This window comes from Triplophysa rosa, linkage group LG6, assembly GCF_024868665.1.
Source record: "Triplophysa rosa linkage group LG6, Trosa_1v2, whole genome shotgun sequence".
In the NCBI taxonomy this organism is placed as follows: Eukaryota; Metazoa; Chordata; class Actinopteri; order Cypriniformes; family Nemacheilidae; genus Triplophysa; species Triplophysa rosa.
Genome location: NC_079895.1, coordinates 10,331,952 through 10,348,802, shown reverse-complemented (window position 1 = coordinate 10,348,802; position 16,851 = coordinate 10,331,952). Strand labels below are relative to the sequence as shown.

Below are 16,851 nucleotides of genomic sequence, written 5' to 3'. Positions count from 1 at the left end.
GTGTTAAAATGGACTGTAATCTGACATTTGAGGCCTATATCAATCAGCTGTGTAAGACTTCTTTTTTTGATCTCAGGAATATCTCCAAACTTAATTCCACACTGACATTTGCAGATGCAGAAAAGCTTATCCACGCCTTTGTTTCCTCCAGACTAGATTATTGCAATGCACTCCTCATCGGGATCTCAGGCAAATGCCTTCATAAGCAGCAGTATGTTCAGAACTGTGCCGCAAGGATCCTAATGAGGGTGCGCAAGTACAACCATATTACTCCCATCCTTAAATCCCTTCATTGGCTTCCAGTCTCATACAGGATTCAGTATAAGGTCTCTCTCCTTACCCACCAGTGTATCTATGGCGATGCCCCTCTCTACCTCAAGGAACTTCTCACTGCACATAGCTCAACATGTAGCCTCCGCTCTGCGTCAGCATATCTTCTCAAACCCACTAGGACTAAGCTTCATACTATGAGCGATCGGGCCTTTTGCTCAGCTGCTCCCAAACTGTGGAATTCTCTCCCTGACCATCTGAGGGCACCACAGTCATTGAGTGCATTCAAATGTGTTCTTAAGACTTATCTTTTTATTCAAGCTTTTAATTGATTGAATCCTCTTATTTTGTAGCACTTTTAGATTTCTGTAAATATAAAGTGCGCTATAAATAAAATGTATTATTATTATTATAAATGAGACCCCAAGAAAAAGCAATACTGAAGCCCCTTCCTTATACCTAACCATCACTTGTGCAAAAGCAAATCAAACAAAAATTGTACAAATAAGAACATACAAATTCATACAAATTAGCCAACCTCGTAAAATAGTTACAAATTTCCATGAGATTGGGTTGGTCTTCCCACACTACACTGGAGCAATATCAATCTCATTCGATCTCCTTCTATCCAGTTCTGCTCTGCTGTTTCTCTCTGTGATTCCTAGATGAGATGCAGAAACACAAACTTGTGCCTTACGTTCACGCAGAAATACATGCCCGCGGGTCTGTGTGTTTCCTTGCAACAGCGGCGCACGCAGACACGCTACTAAGGCACTGTAGGCTATGAAAACATGTCAAAACTATAGATCATCTTTTTTTTACTTGATTATTATTGGCCCCTGTATGGACATCAGAATTTGTTTGTGCGAAGCAGGGAAAGGGAAGCAGAAAGGAGAGATGGTGAGGGAGGCAAGACTTAATAAACAAACTACTGTACATCCCCGGCCAGTCAGGTCTCAGACAGTAGAGGAAAATGTCTCAGGAAAACCTTTGTCAAGTCTGTAAAATTGCATTGTTGCTTAGAAAAACATTTGTGTTCTGTACTTTCAGAAATGAAATTAACATTTAATTCACTAGCTCTAGTTTAGGACATTACATAAAAAGTTGGCAGTAAGTATGGCTGAGATAACAATGTGCTATAATAGGTAGTACAGTTTAATGCAGTACAGTTGAACCAACTTTGTTTGGACTTGGCCGTGAAACCAGAGAATATTGTTTTTTTTCCTGATAAAATATGCTCTTTACATTAGTTGGAGCCATCAAATTACTGATTTCTTGAAATATTGTAATTGTAAATTCTTGAACGTATGTAATTATCGATTGTTATTATACGGCGCTCTGGAATGCTTGATTCTGATTGGCCAGTTGCGACATTCCTAGGGTTGTTATTCTCAGATAACAATCGCTCCAAACTGATAACACCCAGTAACCCGGATGCTGCAAATCATTTTGACAGGTGCAGTTTAATATTACACAACATTAAATATAAATATGTCTTTTAATCACATATATGACATAATATTTACAAATAATTAAACCAAATTGAATGTTCATGACATTTGAACGTTGTTTCTTACCTTAAATCCAAAAGTAAGGTCTGCATTCAGTAAAAATGAGCTAATTAAATATTTCAAATTCACATTTCATGTCCAGTTTTTTTCTCATGTGGTAAGTAGCCGTGTATTAAGTGGGATAAAGTACAAGTAGCCGGCTGTTATCACAAAATCCGCTTCGCGTCGGGTCCTGATCACACTGTCGGGGCATATTTCTGCGATAACAACCGGCTGCCTGTACATTATCCCTTACTTATCATTGTGTAATGTATAATGAATGCAGATGTGCTAGAAAAAATGTATCTCTGCTTTCATTATTTCCATACAGTGCATGCAACAATGTTAATAAAGTTCATGTTAAGTATGTTGAAGATACCTAAATATTTTTAAATACATAAATGTTTACCTTCCACAGTATTTTTGCACTGTATGAATAGTGGTTTAAGCCAGGGAAGTTTGTATAGTGCATTGTGTTGCACACTTCTTGACGCAGCAGGTTTTCAGAACAAACGTGATAGAAAAGGTAACTTTAGGTCTAGCAACGCCCCTGCTTCACTAATGAGTGTGTACCAGAGAGAACCACAAGCAGAAATACTTTGAGATGAGTGCAGAGACAAAAGGAGCAAGAGCTTCTTATTTGAAACACATTTCAGATCTGTTTCCACACACAAAAGCACTAAAACAGGATGACGGTAAAAAAAATCCCCAGCTCTGTGTGAGGAGGTGCTCAAAATTGATGAAATCTACAGTTCAACTAAAACTTCAACCATAAAAATAGAGGGAAAATATGTAACTGTATAAAATATATACAGTATAGCCCGAAATACTAAAGGGTTTAATTTTTTAAAGTCCCTGTGAACCGGAAGTTGCGATCTTTTTTACTTGCGTATTCTGACGCATTTCGGAGTGAATTTCAAAGAATAAAATTAGTGGGCGTGGCTTGCGTTTTTTACAGCGAATTGATTGGATATAAAAAACAGCTGTTGCATTTTGAAATGAAACTATTAGCAGACTGACAGTTGAAGGGGAGGATTTAATGGATGCTCCGCCCAAGCTGTCTAATTTACGTCATTTGAGATGGATCGTCATTTCAAGGTGGAAGGGCATTTTCAGATTTTAATTGAAGATTATGAGGGTACATGAATTTTAAAAAGAAAATGACCCACATTGATAAGCTATTTACTATAAACGCTGCAATATTTCATGAAAAAATAAGAATTGTAATTTTTTATTTCACTGGGACTTTAAAGTCTTTTCCCAGCAGCTCACATAGATTCAACAATAATCTGCAATCGCTCTTCATAAATGTCTGGTAATCTACTATCACACTGAAACAGACCCTCAATCAGTAATGGTTTGAGAAATAAACCATCCACACTTCATGTCTTTTTCATACGAGGAATCATGCAGAGTTTATTTTTGCTGAAATCCGATATTTTCACAATATAATGAGCCGTCAGTCTGACGGTTCGTAAATTGGTCGTGACACAAGGAGACAGATCCTCCATCACGCTAAAGAGACAAAGTATCTGTACCTGTCAAGTGAATCTGTTTATTCAGTGTCATATTCCATGACTCAGACTACTGTATTGTTATTTATAAGAGTGACGCCCCCCTCGAAATATATCAGACTGTAAACATCCTGTGAGAGCTCGCCACTGAAAGTCTTTCCATTGTAAATCCTGTCACTCCCTTCACGCCCCCCGACTCCCTCCGAGCGCTCCTTCCCCTCCCTGTTTTATCTCACCACCACCAACTTTCATGCTCACATGAGCGCTTTCTCTCTTTCTTTCTCTCTCTCTCTCTCTCTCTCTCTCTCTTTCTCTCTCTCTCTCTCTCTCTCTCTCTCTCTCTCTCTCTCTCTCTCTCTGACTACTGCACTCTCTTGTAATATCTCTTAGAGAAAAAAAGAAGCAGTTTTGGCTCATTGCCTTTTTCTCTGCTTCTCTTTGTATCCACTTCTCGATTTCACTTCTCCCCTCCTGTGTCTCTCCCTCTCTCTCTCTCTCTCTCTTTCACTCCCTGCGTTTGCTCTAGGCAGTCGGACTCATTTCTGACACATTGGCTCATTTCCGCTAGGCCTTCGTTTGGCAGCATACCAACACCAACAGGTGATCCCAGGGGCGGGAGAAACAGGAAGTGGGCTGCGTGTGGTGGAGACGGTTCACTGGAGGGGTTGTCTGGCCCCGCCCCCTCGACCCTCAGTGCTGGGCCCGGCCATGCCAGTCGGCAATGCGGGGGACACAGAGCTCTTATTACCTTAGAAGGGAAGGGGAGTGAGGATAATCTACCTTAATAAGCGCTCCTCTGTCTTAACCTATGGAAGAAAATGAAAACGTCAACCATCTTCACTCTTTCACTTTCAGATACATGCACACAAAAACAAATCCTCTTAATGAGAGTCAGTTTTAGGTATTCTTTTGTCTTGAAAGCATGCCCAGCTGCAATTTGAGTTATGATTTTCCCAGAGTAATCATAACAGACCGCAAGTTAATACTGTGGGGTTTGTTCATTTGATCCTTTAATACAATTTAATATTGAATTGAGTTTTGTCAGATTTGGTTTGATTATACGCTTTCTTACATTTGCTAACCACACAATTTACAGACTAAAATAAAACACATTTAAGTCAAACTTGTCTGTAAAAATGATGACGTGCTTTGTAAGAAAAAGTTCTAATGCTTCTGGCTCCTGACTGTTTGTGCTGCATCGTCAAAATGCATCGGTCCTACAGCGTCATCTAGTGACAGATTATGTACTGCACATTCGCGAAAGGACATTGATGTCTATTTGTTGCTATGGTATGATACAACCAGGCAGAGTTTTTTTTTAATTACAGATTTTCTGTGATTTAAAATAAAATATCTGAATGCTATTCTGTTCTTCAGCAGTGACTGATATAAAATGATGAGGATGGTTCATGCATTTCATCAACAGGTTTTGGTTCATGCATTTGTTTGAGAACCAGAGATGGTTTGGTTGAGATTGTCTTCGGTTTGAGGTTGTTTTGAATTCCAAAATATGTGCATTATGCAAAAAAATACATTAAGTATTAAAAGTAAAAAATCATGTATTTTGTAAAATTATGTAATACATGTAAAAAAAATGAGTGGAGTAAGAAGTATAATACAGTATATGCTTTTTAATGTTGTGAAGTAACATTTTGAAAAATGTACTTGAGTAAAAGTACTTTACACCTCTGCTAGCCAATGGGTTTCAGTCTAATGTTAGTTTTATGTCATGTTACCACATGGTGGCAGCAGTGAGCTGCAACTGTACTTTACTGTATGTGTGAGCAAAGTTCTAAGTATTTGCATGATGTATATACATTAGGTTTAAACTTCTCCTGTTTTCCTTAGCTCCATGTCACCATTCAGTATTGAGAGCATTCGACGACCACAGCCATCTGAATCTCCAGATTCCAAGAAGAGACGCATCCACAGATGTGATTTCGCAGGCTGTAATAAAGTTTATACCAAGAGCTCCCATTTAAAGGCACACCGGAGGACGCACACAGGTTAGTTAACACTCAAATGCGATGTATAGATGTATAGACACGTCTTCATTCTTATGTTTTCATCCCGTGCTTGTCAACCAGTCTTGTCATCTCTCAGAACTTTAATTATTAATTTCTCTAATATTAACTGTTGCTTCTGTTTCATGTACTTATAAATGGTCCATTATCTTCACCAGGTGAGAAGCCATACAAGTGCACCTGGGACGGCTGCACGTGGAAGTTTGCCCGCTCAGACGAATTAACTCGGCATTACCGGAAACACACAGGCGTCAAACCCTTCAAGTGCGGGGACTGCGACCGAAGCTTCTCGCGCTCTGACCATCTGGCCCTGCACCGCCGCAGACACATGCTGGTCTGATCTGGGTCTCTTCAACCATTCACACCTACTTACACACACACAAGGAGAGCTGGGTCTCCCCCAATATCGTTCAGCTGGGCTGGACATCACAGACATGGCCATCCCTGCCTGAGAGAGAAATACAGCTAACAGTGTGATAGGAGCTCAACGTGGTCCATTCAGGAAGACAGGCAGCCTGTCATCTTGAATTTTGGAGTCCTGGATGTCCTTGTCTCAAGTGCCGCTTGAGCGCGTCATGTCTGTTTAAAAGAATTCTTCACTTGTACAAATGGTTTGTTTTCCGGTTTGTCTTTCTGAATCATCCTAGTGTTCTTTTATTTTAAGAAATCTACAATGTGAAGAAATGCCGAACGGATTGGATGTACTTGTTTATCTGGTCTGAACGTCGGCCAGGTGCTGGCCAGGATCACACAGGGCAAATGGAGAGATCGACCATGAATAGTATTGTTGCACAATTTTTGCATTTACCTTTTTGTGGAAAATCAGAAGCCAGGAGGATCGAAGACAGATCAGGAGGTTGTGATGATGGATGAGAGAGGCCAGTGATTCGGAAGCAAGAAGAACAGAGATGATCATCTACAGGTCAACACACCAGCGAATGACACAAATGATACAAAAACATATCAACATTTTGATATATGCTCATTTTATCTTCAGCTGCCCCTTGAAACTGAAGGCTTTGATACACTTCGTGTTGAATTTGATTGCTGAATGAAACAAAGTATTATGTTAACAGAGCTAATATTAGTCAATCCGGGTGATGAGGGTCTGCTCAGACAGGTAATGCACGGCAGAAGAGCAATATTCTGAATTCCTGGAGGGAGAGCTGGCCTGGTCCACTTCTCTGTGCTCACATCAGGTGGTTTTGAAATATGGACAAAACAAACGATTTATATCAGTGCCACTTTTTTTTCTATAATTCAAATACCTCTTCTATTTATAGTGGTAACTTTATACAGTATGCAGAGGAAGTGTTTTGAAGATTGATTCTGGAATATGAAGCTTATGAGCATCTCAAATGCAAGTGTTAATGGTCAGTAACAGCTTTGCCCAAATGTAAGAAACTGGCTTTTTAAATTCAGCAAATAGTCATTCTAAGTTTGACAAACATCGGCAAATCGTTTGACTGTAACTGGGGTCTCATTTATAAAACTGTGCGTAGTATCCTTACTAAAAGTGTACGTGCTGCCGAAAGCCCTAAATAGCGTACGCCCCAAAATATTCTGATTTATAAAACCGTGCGTACCGTGTAAAACCGTGTAAGCAATATTCGCTTTATAAATCACAGATCACCTGCAAGTGTGCGTACGTGAATCAGCCTCATATCCCGTCCTGTACATGCCCATTTTTACCCATAAATAGTCAATGCAAAGCACCTCATGAATGCTGATTCCTATATTAATAAGCCTGGCATCCAATCCGCTTGTTAAGCCTGACGTCACGCACCATAATGGTACCATTTCCGGGTCCAACCGCTGTCAGATGCCATAGAAAAATAACAAAAAATGATGTAAAACTGCAAAAAAAACCCGATCCCATCCTTTATCTCCCTAACGAAATCACATATGGCCACACATGAGATTCACTAATTAATAATTGTTGTAATAATTAATATTATTATAATTAGCCTATATTAAAGCCTAACAAGTTCTCTACAGCATTTAAATGTTTACAGCATTTAGACTGATCATTAACACCTCATTAAAATCACCTCATTAATCAGCGGTGTCCTTCACCTGAGATCAAATTTGAAGACATAATTGTAAAAGACGAATGTTTCTTCATTCCGGTTTTGTTATGATCATAGTTAGGTCTGATAACTTGTACATAAAGAGAAACGATTGTGCGAGAGCTTAATGGCTGTATTCCAGACTTTGACATTTGATGATTATGCACAGTATTTAAGGAAAATATATTTAGTATTTATTTACACTGTGTTCTGCAGTTATCGTATTTCCTGTAATCCATGCAGTCGGATCATCTCCTCCTCATGCGCTCATAGTAGATGGTGATAAAAATATTTAGATTGAATTTTTATTTAAGATTTGAGTTGGATTTCACAAGAAGGTGCATGAAACAAGTATCACTCAATACAAGCGCAAATAGCTCTGCAGATTTAATCTTCGTGATAATGTGGATCTTTAAGGTCAAATTAAATGTGTGTGAGGCATTAATGCGTATAATCGTTTTTATCACACTGACTTTCTGCAGTCTAACTTGAGTTCACTAAATCACCATCGGTATCGCCATACTGCTCTGTCTCCAGAATGTGCGTACGCATGGGTCAGAGTTTGCGTGCAGGTGCGCAAATTTTTCCGTCCAGTTTGTTTTTATAAATCCCATATTTTGCGTGGGAAGTGGCGTACGTTTTTTTCAGGGCATGTTTTGTGCGTACGCAACGGTTATAAATGAGGCCCCTGTCTTTTGGTAAAAGCGTCAGACCGAATTGACAATTCCCAAAGTGACCAGTAGAGGGCAGTCAGTGGTGTGAGTTTCAATGTGATCTCTGATAGACCCCACAATTGTTATTGTTTGGTGTATTTCATATTTTCTTTATTTCCAATGTCCTTTATGCAGTCATGCTCCTTTGTTGGAGTTCCTTGTTGAAAAGATTTAAAGAGATTAAATGATTTACTGAGCCATATTCATTGTAATTAAAATCTGTACTAATCTTCAATCTATATATACAACATACACTACATAAACAAGATATGTCAAAGAAGCAATACCACACACTTGTGAATACAGTTTATACTTTTACATACTGAAATGAAGCCGCTGTATGTTTAATGGTGTGTTGGTTGTATTTGCGCTTTTTACACAAGCTTTCTTCTGCCCTTATGGTCCATAAGCACTTTTAAGTGGTTACGAAAAGCCACCACGATCACTTCTCATATGACCAGACGCTACCAGATTTTAAAGCCACTTTACAGTCTGCCTTTGCATGGCTGACTAAATCTGCATCCTTTTTGTCATCAACAAAAGGACATTTCAGTTAAATGTAGTGAAATGCTGTACAAGGAAATCTATCAAAAGCAACATCTGTTGGATCAATTTGTCCATTCGAGATATAACACGACCAATTTGTTTCTTTCTATTCTGAAGTACTACAAAGTACCATGTTGTATGTTCCTCAGTATGTATTTGTGTACAAATGCGTGTATTCTGTTGTATATGGGCTTGAACATAACACAAGCACCTTGTTTCTATGAAGTAATTATTTTAAAATAGACATGACATTAATCTCCAATGTATCTTATCATATTTTGTATTTGAGGTGTGATGTGAGGCACTTCATCTGCATATGACTATTTTCTGTACAAAAAATACTTTTAAAAATGTTGTAATATATGTGGAAGTGAAAAGAGATTGCTCAGTTTTACAGGCTGTACATAAAATAGGGCTTTTTTAAAATACAAGGGATTATCTTTATACATATGCAGATTTTTCTGAGACGCTGTTTTGGGTTAATATAATAAAGTGTTCAGCTGTGCTGTGTGTGAGAATGCAGAAGGCTCTGTCTTCTATAATGCACACGCACAGTAGTTGCATGCGTTTTCTTTTGTTTTGAACAGTCAAATCAAATACACATCACAGTATTCAGGCAGTGATGCCTCCGTATAGTACATTTAGCATTATTTCAGTGTTTTTGTACTGACTGTAAAATGTGATTAAAGCGTGAACCCAATGAAACAAGTCTCCCCTGCACAGTATTCAACAGTCATTACCAACAAATTTACAAATATGATTTTTTGTACCCCTCTTCTATGGCATTTTTGCATGATTTTTTTGGCATAATTTTGTAAAGGCAAACAGGGTCAAAGTTATGCAATAATAATGAGTGCCTAGTATTATCAACATTATGTCATACGGGAAGTGTGTGCACAAGTACTAAAAACACACAGTGTTCTACAAAGAAGAGCACCTCAAGTTGCCTGAATACCCAAACACGACACAAAAATCTTTTTTTTTCCAAATGCACTGAGCCTTTTGTACCATTCTGAAGGTGAAGCTGTGAATTCCCAGTGTTTGCTGAACATTCTGTGTGTGTGTCTCCTATGGACGCTGCATTAGATTTGTATGGTATTACTCTCCTGCTTAACCGGACTCTGTTTTACCTCTGACTTTACAAAGACACGTGAACGTATTCTTCAGTTTCCACAGAGCAGTCCCAGGAACTCAATGTTAAGACACTGGTGGTACAGTGTTAGATCTTAATAATTCCTCTGTGAACAACATCGTTCCCTCTCAAGTCTCTGTAAAATATTGATTTACTTTCTGTATTTACTTTGGAATCAGTATATTTACTCCATTGCTTCTGTTTTGTTGATATTCTGTAATGATCTTGTATTTATGTATAGTGTGTGTATTGTAAATATTCAGAGATTTTTTTGGTTTTACTGTAAAGTTGTGATATTTTACCCTGCTACGCTTCATAGGGAGTTCCTTTACATTCAATCCTATTGGAGGAAGTCACGTCCCAATCGTTACAAAGTGTGTTCAGTTTTATTTCGGTTCTTCAGCAGTCGTCTAATTATTCTGTGCTTTTCGCTATTCTCTGTATTTTCATTTTTCAGAAGATTGAGCTGTGAATTGAGGTTACACATTATACTTGTTTGATGATCTAATCGGAGGCATGGAAGTTAATAAAATTGCATTTTGTATGGAATATGAATCTGCATAATCATTATTTCCACTCAATCTCACTGCGCATCATAGACATTTCAAATGGTTACCAGAATACAAAAGAAAACGCATTTCATCTCATGCTGTAGAAAAGGGGTGTGGTCTTATAACAGAAACCACCCACCTGGGGTCAAGTGGCTCATTCAGGTGTACCATACGATGGTGGCTTATGGCTCAAACATACCACGCTGATGATGTACAAGTACATAGACATCCAAAAACTGAACTATGGACTATTTTATAAACAATTCAGTGTAAATAAAACATGTAAGATGAAAATGACAGAAAACAAATATTGTTATTGAATTTGCTTTCATACAGTAATAAAGTGATTCTTTGGGAATAACGTGTTTTTTCCCCTTAAGGGTATAAGAAGCATCATATCGAGCATACAAGTACTTTCAGCAAATGGCAGTCACTTAAGAGGATCACAGCTAAGCTACTGTTTGATACATACTCTCATCTGCAAAGATCATCTAAATGTCAGGTCAAATAGTGAATTAAACTATTGTTCCTTTCCATGAAAGAAAATAAATGAGTTCCCTATTGACATAAGTCATTTCAAAGAAACATAAAGGCGTGGGCTCCATGATAACAATCTTCATATGAGACAAAGCAGTTGGGGTGATTCTGGTCATGTTTAACAAGTATTACGTTACACAAAGAAACACAAATTCCTAAACTTACTACCTGACAAACATCAATAATCTCATAGCATCACTTTGTTTGATCAGCCAGTGTTCTCAATGAGGTGTAATGTAAGGAATCAGGTTAAACCTCTGCTGTACTTTCAGGGATATTAACCCCTACCGAGCCAAATCTCGAGTCACAGAAAGTGAGACGTTTTATCGCCAAATGATTTGCATTTAAGTACTTGGCAGATGCTTTTATCCAGTAGTTATTTGTACTTCCTTGAGATCAAAGATCGAAACCATGACATTAACTAATGATTATAATTGACTTTTCAGCACTTGTATAGTACTACTGAAAATATCCTTATATATTTAATCTTTAATTTTGGTAAATTACGTCCATTTATAGACATTTTGTCAACAGTTTTCCATATGCATTTATATTTATAATGTTGGTATGTAGTACCCAATTGATTAAACTGAACAAATACTGACTTGAGCATGATCTGTTGCTGTCTAAGATCTAATTCACTATAATATATACACTCTATCAATAAAAACAATGCATTGTGGATTCATTCTGTGAAGCTACTGTCATTGAGCGATCTGCATACATGCAAGATAATTATAGTATCAGTTTTAGTGCTTGCTAACACTTAGCAAAATCAGTTTTTATCTCAGTGGCGTTAGAACATTTCGCATTAGCAACCGTATTCACTGAATCCAGTTACACTTTAACACACCACACCTACATCAATGAGATGTGACCCGGCCTGAGGACATCACATGTGACCGGGCACAGGACACTCCAGTTTTACCTGACAGACCAACGTTTACCGTGTGCATCATTTAATTCCTCTTATTCTTAATCACAATGATGTGTTCACCTGTACTTATCTCATTTCTGGAAATTAGAGCTATTAGTGGGTGTGTTACCACATATTAATCTTAAGTAGTTTAAACTTAAACTTTTAATTACACCAATTACACTTCTTTTTTTAGTGTTTATCACAAAATGGAGAACTAGTTACAATTTGTATACATGTCTTATCTTGACTAGAGCTATACCTTCTTTCTCTCTTCCAAAACGACTGTACAAACAAACACTGTGAATCGTAGCATGACGTTACCACGGACAAAAACAAACTCCATATGTCTCAAATCTATATTGCTTCTCTTTCAAGAACAGCATCAGCTCAACGTCTGTAATGAGCTCCTTCTGTCACGCAGTGTCTACAAAAATAAGGCTGAAAACATTTTTATCCTCGTACTGGAAAATAAAAGGTTTTATGAGGCCACACATACAGATGAAACACACACCGTAAGCCAAACAAAGTAATGTAAACAATCAGCTGCTGGATTGTTCGCCATAATGCAGCCGCCATTAGTTCCAACAAAGATTTCTAAAGCCACTTCCCCGTAAACCGGCGCACATTTCATGTGAGCGCGAGTTACGTTTTATAAACCAGAAACAAATCTGTGCAAAATAAATACACGTCAGAGGAAAATGTACATTTAAAGCTATCATTTATCCCAAAGAAATGCATAGTAAGGAAAACAAACAAAGAACTATGGAAGTAATCGATATCTGACCTGTAATGCCAGAAAAAATACAGCATCTGTACCACTTATTGCATTTCAGGAAAATACAGAAGACGGCACAAAGGAGTTCAATCAAACTTCAGATTGTGCTCTTTTATACAGTTATCTATCAAATCATCCTTCGAAACACTTTGGATTGAATCCAACTCTTTGGTGTTCTGATGCTACTTTTCTAATTACTATGTGGTTCCCGCAGGTTTTTTTGAAGCTTTATTAATAGTTAAGTGCTTGTGAACTCGCGTTTGTGGCTCGCGTTGCCGTTACCGCTCTGGGTTTGGTTCTACAATCCAAAACGTTCTTAAATGATTTGTTATACAGTATAATTTACCTCATGACCCAACTGAGAGCGTTTACTTAAGAGGAGTAAAATTCCCAACATTGTACATTATCATGTGGCACCTCAATTCTACAAGGTAAAAAAGGCACGTTTAAAGTAGCCATATGTCATAAATAATGACCTCAAAGTATGAAGACAAACAAATAAACAAAAGAATGTCTCAACTGGCAGATGAGCAAAGTTCTCATCAATTAGCTGGTTTTGTGACCACAGGAGCCGTACCGGCGGCAGGGTTTGGTCCTGTTGTACCTGATGAACTGCCAAAACCCAAGATTAACCAACACACCCAAATCCTAATTAGTATCATCAACAGAGGTCCTGATAGCCCTCCCGCAGCACTGTCAGAACAACCAGACCGGGCGCCTCTAGTTCTGGTGTCTTTTCATGTGGAGGGCCAGGTGGTCCGATCGGGAGAAGCAACGGCTACATACGGCGCACTGGAAAGGTTTGGCCCCCGTGTGCTTCCTGAAGTGGCGCGTAAGCTCGTCGGAACGGGCTAAACGCCAGTCGCACCCCTCCCACGAGCACTTGTATGGCTTTTCGCCTGCAATAAAACACATGCCAATACAGTGTGAGGGAGGACACCATCTCTGTAAACATTACGTGTCTCGTACGCAAGAATCACAGGTATGCACGGCACTATAACATTAAGGTATGACACATCGAATTGAAAACGTGGGTACTATAGGAACAAGTTTGAAACACTTCTTGGAAAGACATTAAGCATAATCACATACTGTACTAGAGAGCAATGTGATATTATATTTGTGAACAAAACTCTCACCTGTGTGAGTCCGTAAATGGGCCTTCAAATGTGAGGACTTGGTGTAGACCTTCTTACAGCCTGATGGGTGAGAATACAATATTAGGAGATGTCATAACCGTTACTATTAAAACGTCTTTCTATCGCCGTTACATAAAAATAATCTTAATCTGACTGATATGGGAAGGTCAGATGTCAAGGTCTCTTGATATCAGATCATCGGAATAATAGCATTTTTTAGCATCATGTCAAGTTAAGTTTATACCGTAATCCTATGTTAAAGGGATAGTTCACCCAAAAATGAAAATTCTGTCAACATTTATTCACCCTCATGTCATTTAAAACCTATATATGACTCTTTCTCCTGTGTAACACAAAAGAAGATATGTTGAGAAATGTCTCTGTGGTTTGGTGTCTACACAATGGAAGTCAATGGGGGCCAATATTGTTTCTTTACCAATGTTCTTCAAAATATCTTCTTTTGTGGTCTGCAGAACAAAGAAAGTCATACAGGTTTGGAATGACATATAGGTGAGCAGTAAATAGAATCATTTTCATTTTTGGATGAACTATCCCCACAAAACAAGCAGTTCCATCAACTCAAAGTGGCTCACCTGGTACGTCACAGTGATGTATTCTTCTTTTGTCGAGATCGGGATTGTTCCTGCGGTTATACTGGGCAGGACCTACTTGTGTTTGGACAGATGGAGCTGGCCCTGGGGAAAGACCTGCCATTTTTGACGCTATGCTGATAGCATACGATGGAGGTGGCGATAGGTTCTGTATGAGTTCTTTCCTCCTGTCTGGGCTGCCGGGTTCTGAATTCGGAGGGGAGGGCGGTAGATAGGCTGCTCTCTTCTGAGGATGCTGCTGGCCCACCTGGGCAGGTAGAGGGTATCCGGCATTCCCCATATTACAAAGCGATCTCTCTGTATGAATATGACCGGGTGGTGGATGAATGTTATTATACATTGATATCGGTGGGCAAACGACATTGTGGGAATCCGCGCAAGAGTGGGGTCCAGGCACACTGGGGTCAAGCTCAGAATTCAAGAGCTGAAACAAGGGGACATCAGGGAATTCGAGAGACGGTGTCTCGTGCTTGATATAAACGTTGTTTCCGGTTTCCGCAGCCGGGTTGTAGATGTTCGTGTACTCTTGGTGCGCCACAGCAGGCGCAACGGCACCATGGCAACCGGAGTAGTTGAAAGGCGAATGCAGAGGTTCCGTCTTGATCTGTGGCACCGTGGACCTCACAGGTCTGCACATGCCAGTCCGTAGGTAGGTGACATCAGGTAAGAAAACATTCATGTTTATGCTGTACGGCGTGCCTTGGTCCATCATTAGGGAACTGTCTTGACAAAACTTCTTATGGTCTGTCAACGTCTGGAACTGTTGTGGCAGGTATCCATCCATTTCGTGTTTGATCTGAGCAACAGAAACAAAACTAGATTTTCAATCACAGCATAAACAACGCCGAGAGCTAAAGGTAAACAAGTTCATCCACCCACATCTGAGGATAGCCTGCGCTTTCCATAACAATACAGAAATTCTTGAGAATTACAATGCAACGTTTAGGATGCGACTCGTTTCTTTTGTTCAGTTTACTTTAACATTTGAATGTACACTTTAACCACATTCTTACACTGAGAAATTAATGTAAACACAATATACTGTCGAAACTGGGTTTAGTTTAGGGTAACAACTATAGTTAAATAAAAAGGCTTGTTGCTATCTTGTACCCAAGAAGGAAATCCCATGGAAACTCTCTCTCTCTCTCTCTCTCTGTGCCATCCATAAACTAGGAAATACTCCATCTGAATTTAGAGCCTACAGCTGCTCTGCTGTTATGGAGTTTTCAGATTAAGGTCAGTGCAGAGTTCAGCACAATTCATCCAGCATGTCCTGTTAGCTTTGAAGGAAAAATTTCCAAACACCATATTCTCCAAATCGTCACTAAACACTAACATAAAACATGTCCCTATAAATACACACATTTAGCCATCAAACCCGTATTGGAGAACACGGTTATTAAAACGCAGACTGTGCAGCGATCTGTTTCACATCGCATAAATAAAACACACATGCTGAAAGCGGCGTTAAAGATTTCACATGCCTTATGTAGATTCACTGTACCAGACTGTGACGCTTTGATGGAGTGTCATTAAATCCACTGTGATCGTCTTCTCTTAATGGCTGTAGTGTATTATTCTAGCCGTGGATTGCTCAACAAAGCGTTGCCCGTAAACGCGTGTCCGCCGCTGAAATCAACTGGAGATCACGTCATTCAATATGCCGCAAATGAGAAAGACGCGCCATACGACCGGAGACCTCGAGCGCTTTAAGCGATTGACAAGACAAATTACGCAACCGCTTCGTTTCAATGCCTCAAAACGGGGCGGGGCTTAATCATACATTTAATAATTCAACCAAACAGGTTCTCGGTAGCTTTAATGTGTGAGAGAGAAACATGGGAATACAAATAAAGTGATACTCATAAAAATATTCAAGTCGAATGAATGGTATTATGTTTCAATCGTATAAAGTATAAATGTGTTTGGTTGCTAAGTAATCAGGTCAGATGAGCCTTACTATGTGTTCTCCTGTAGATAATAAATGAGATTCCTTTGAATACAGTATGAAATTCCAGGGAATGGGTTAAATCATATTTATGCCTCTCTCTCTCTCTCTCTCTCTCTCTCTCTCTCTCTCTCCCTTGGGCCATATGTGCTGGTATGCAAAACTGCTTGACTGCACTGCAGCTGCCTGTGTGGATTGCGTGTTCCATGCCAACATGCTAGAAGAAGTGTTGAAGTAGGCAAAGTTGCTGCCAGGGACAAATATCAGAAATGTTTCGATTAAAATAGCACAAAAACGGAATGCCTCGCCACGCTGTGATCCCCACTTTGGAAGAATGTCATTTCATACAAATTTGGTTTGATCTCGATTCATGAAAACAGATATATGAATATGTAAAATTTACAAATTATGGAACAGGCTTGTTTGCTTGATTCTTTCTGAATGGTTGTGGCAGGTTCCATATTTTAGTTCAATGAAAAACTTTTGGAGACGCTTAGATTATGGCCCGCAATGTACTGCACAACTAACCAGATTTTACAGCGTAACTAATTGT

The 16,851-nt window shown here is 39.1% G+C and overlaps 2 protein-coding genes across 5 annotated transcripts in view; one reads left to right on the top strand and one right to left on the bottom strand.

Moving 5' to 3' along the window:
* klf12b (Kruppel like factor 12b) overlaps positions 1-10,487 on the top strand; it is a 44,521-nt gene extending 34,034 nt beyond the window's left edge. For 3 of the 4 annotated variants that reach the window (XM_057335633.1, XM_057335632.1, XM_057335634.1), the window contains exons 5-6: positions 5,183-5,340; positions 5,517-10,487. In XM_057335633.1, the coding sequence (XP_057191616.1) occupies positions 5,183-5,340; positions 5,517-5,698 (340 nt within the window). In that variant the 3' untranslated portion in view covers positions 5,699-10,487. The other variant, XM_057335635.1, reaches the window with a different exon arrangement.
* A 1,771-nt stretch (positions 10,488-12,258) lies between these two features.
* Positions 12,259-16,053, bottom strand: klf5b (Kruppel like factor 5b). Its single transcript, XM_057335636.1, has 4 exons — positions 15,835-16,053; positions 14,333-15,146; positions 13,740-13,799; positions 12,259-13,499 (listed from the first exon to the last, which is right to left on the bottom strand). The coding sequence occupies exons 2-4, from the start codon at positions 15,132-15,134 to the stop codon at positions 13,321-13,323; spliced, it is 1,041 nt and encodes a 346-aa protein (XP_057191619.1). The 5' UTR covers positions 15,135-15,146; positions 15,835-16,053; the 3' UTR covers positions 12,259-13,320.
* Between the last annotated feature and the right edge of the window lie 798 nt (positions 16,054-16,851).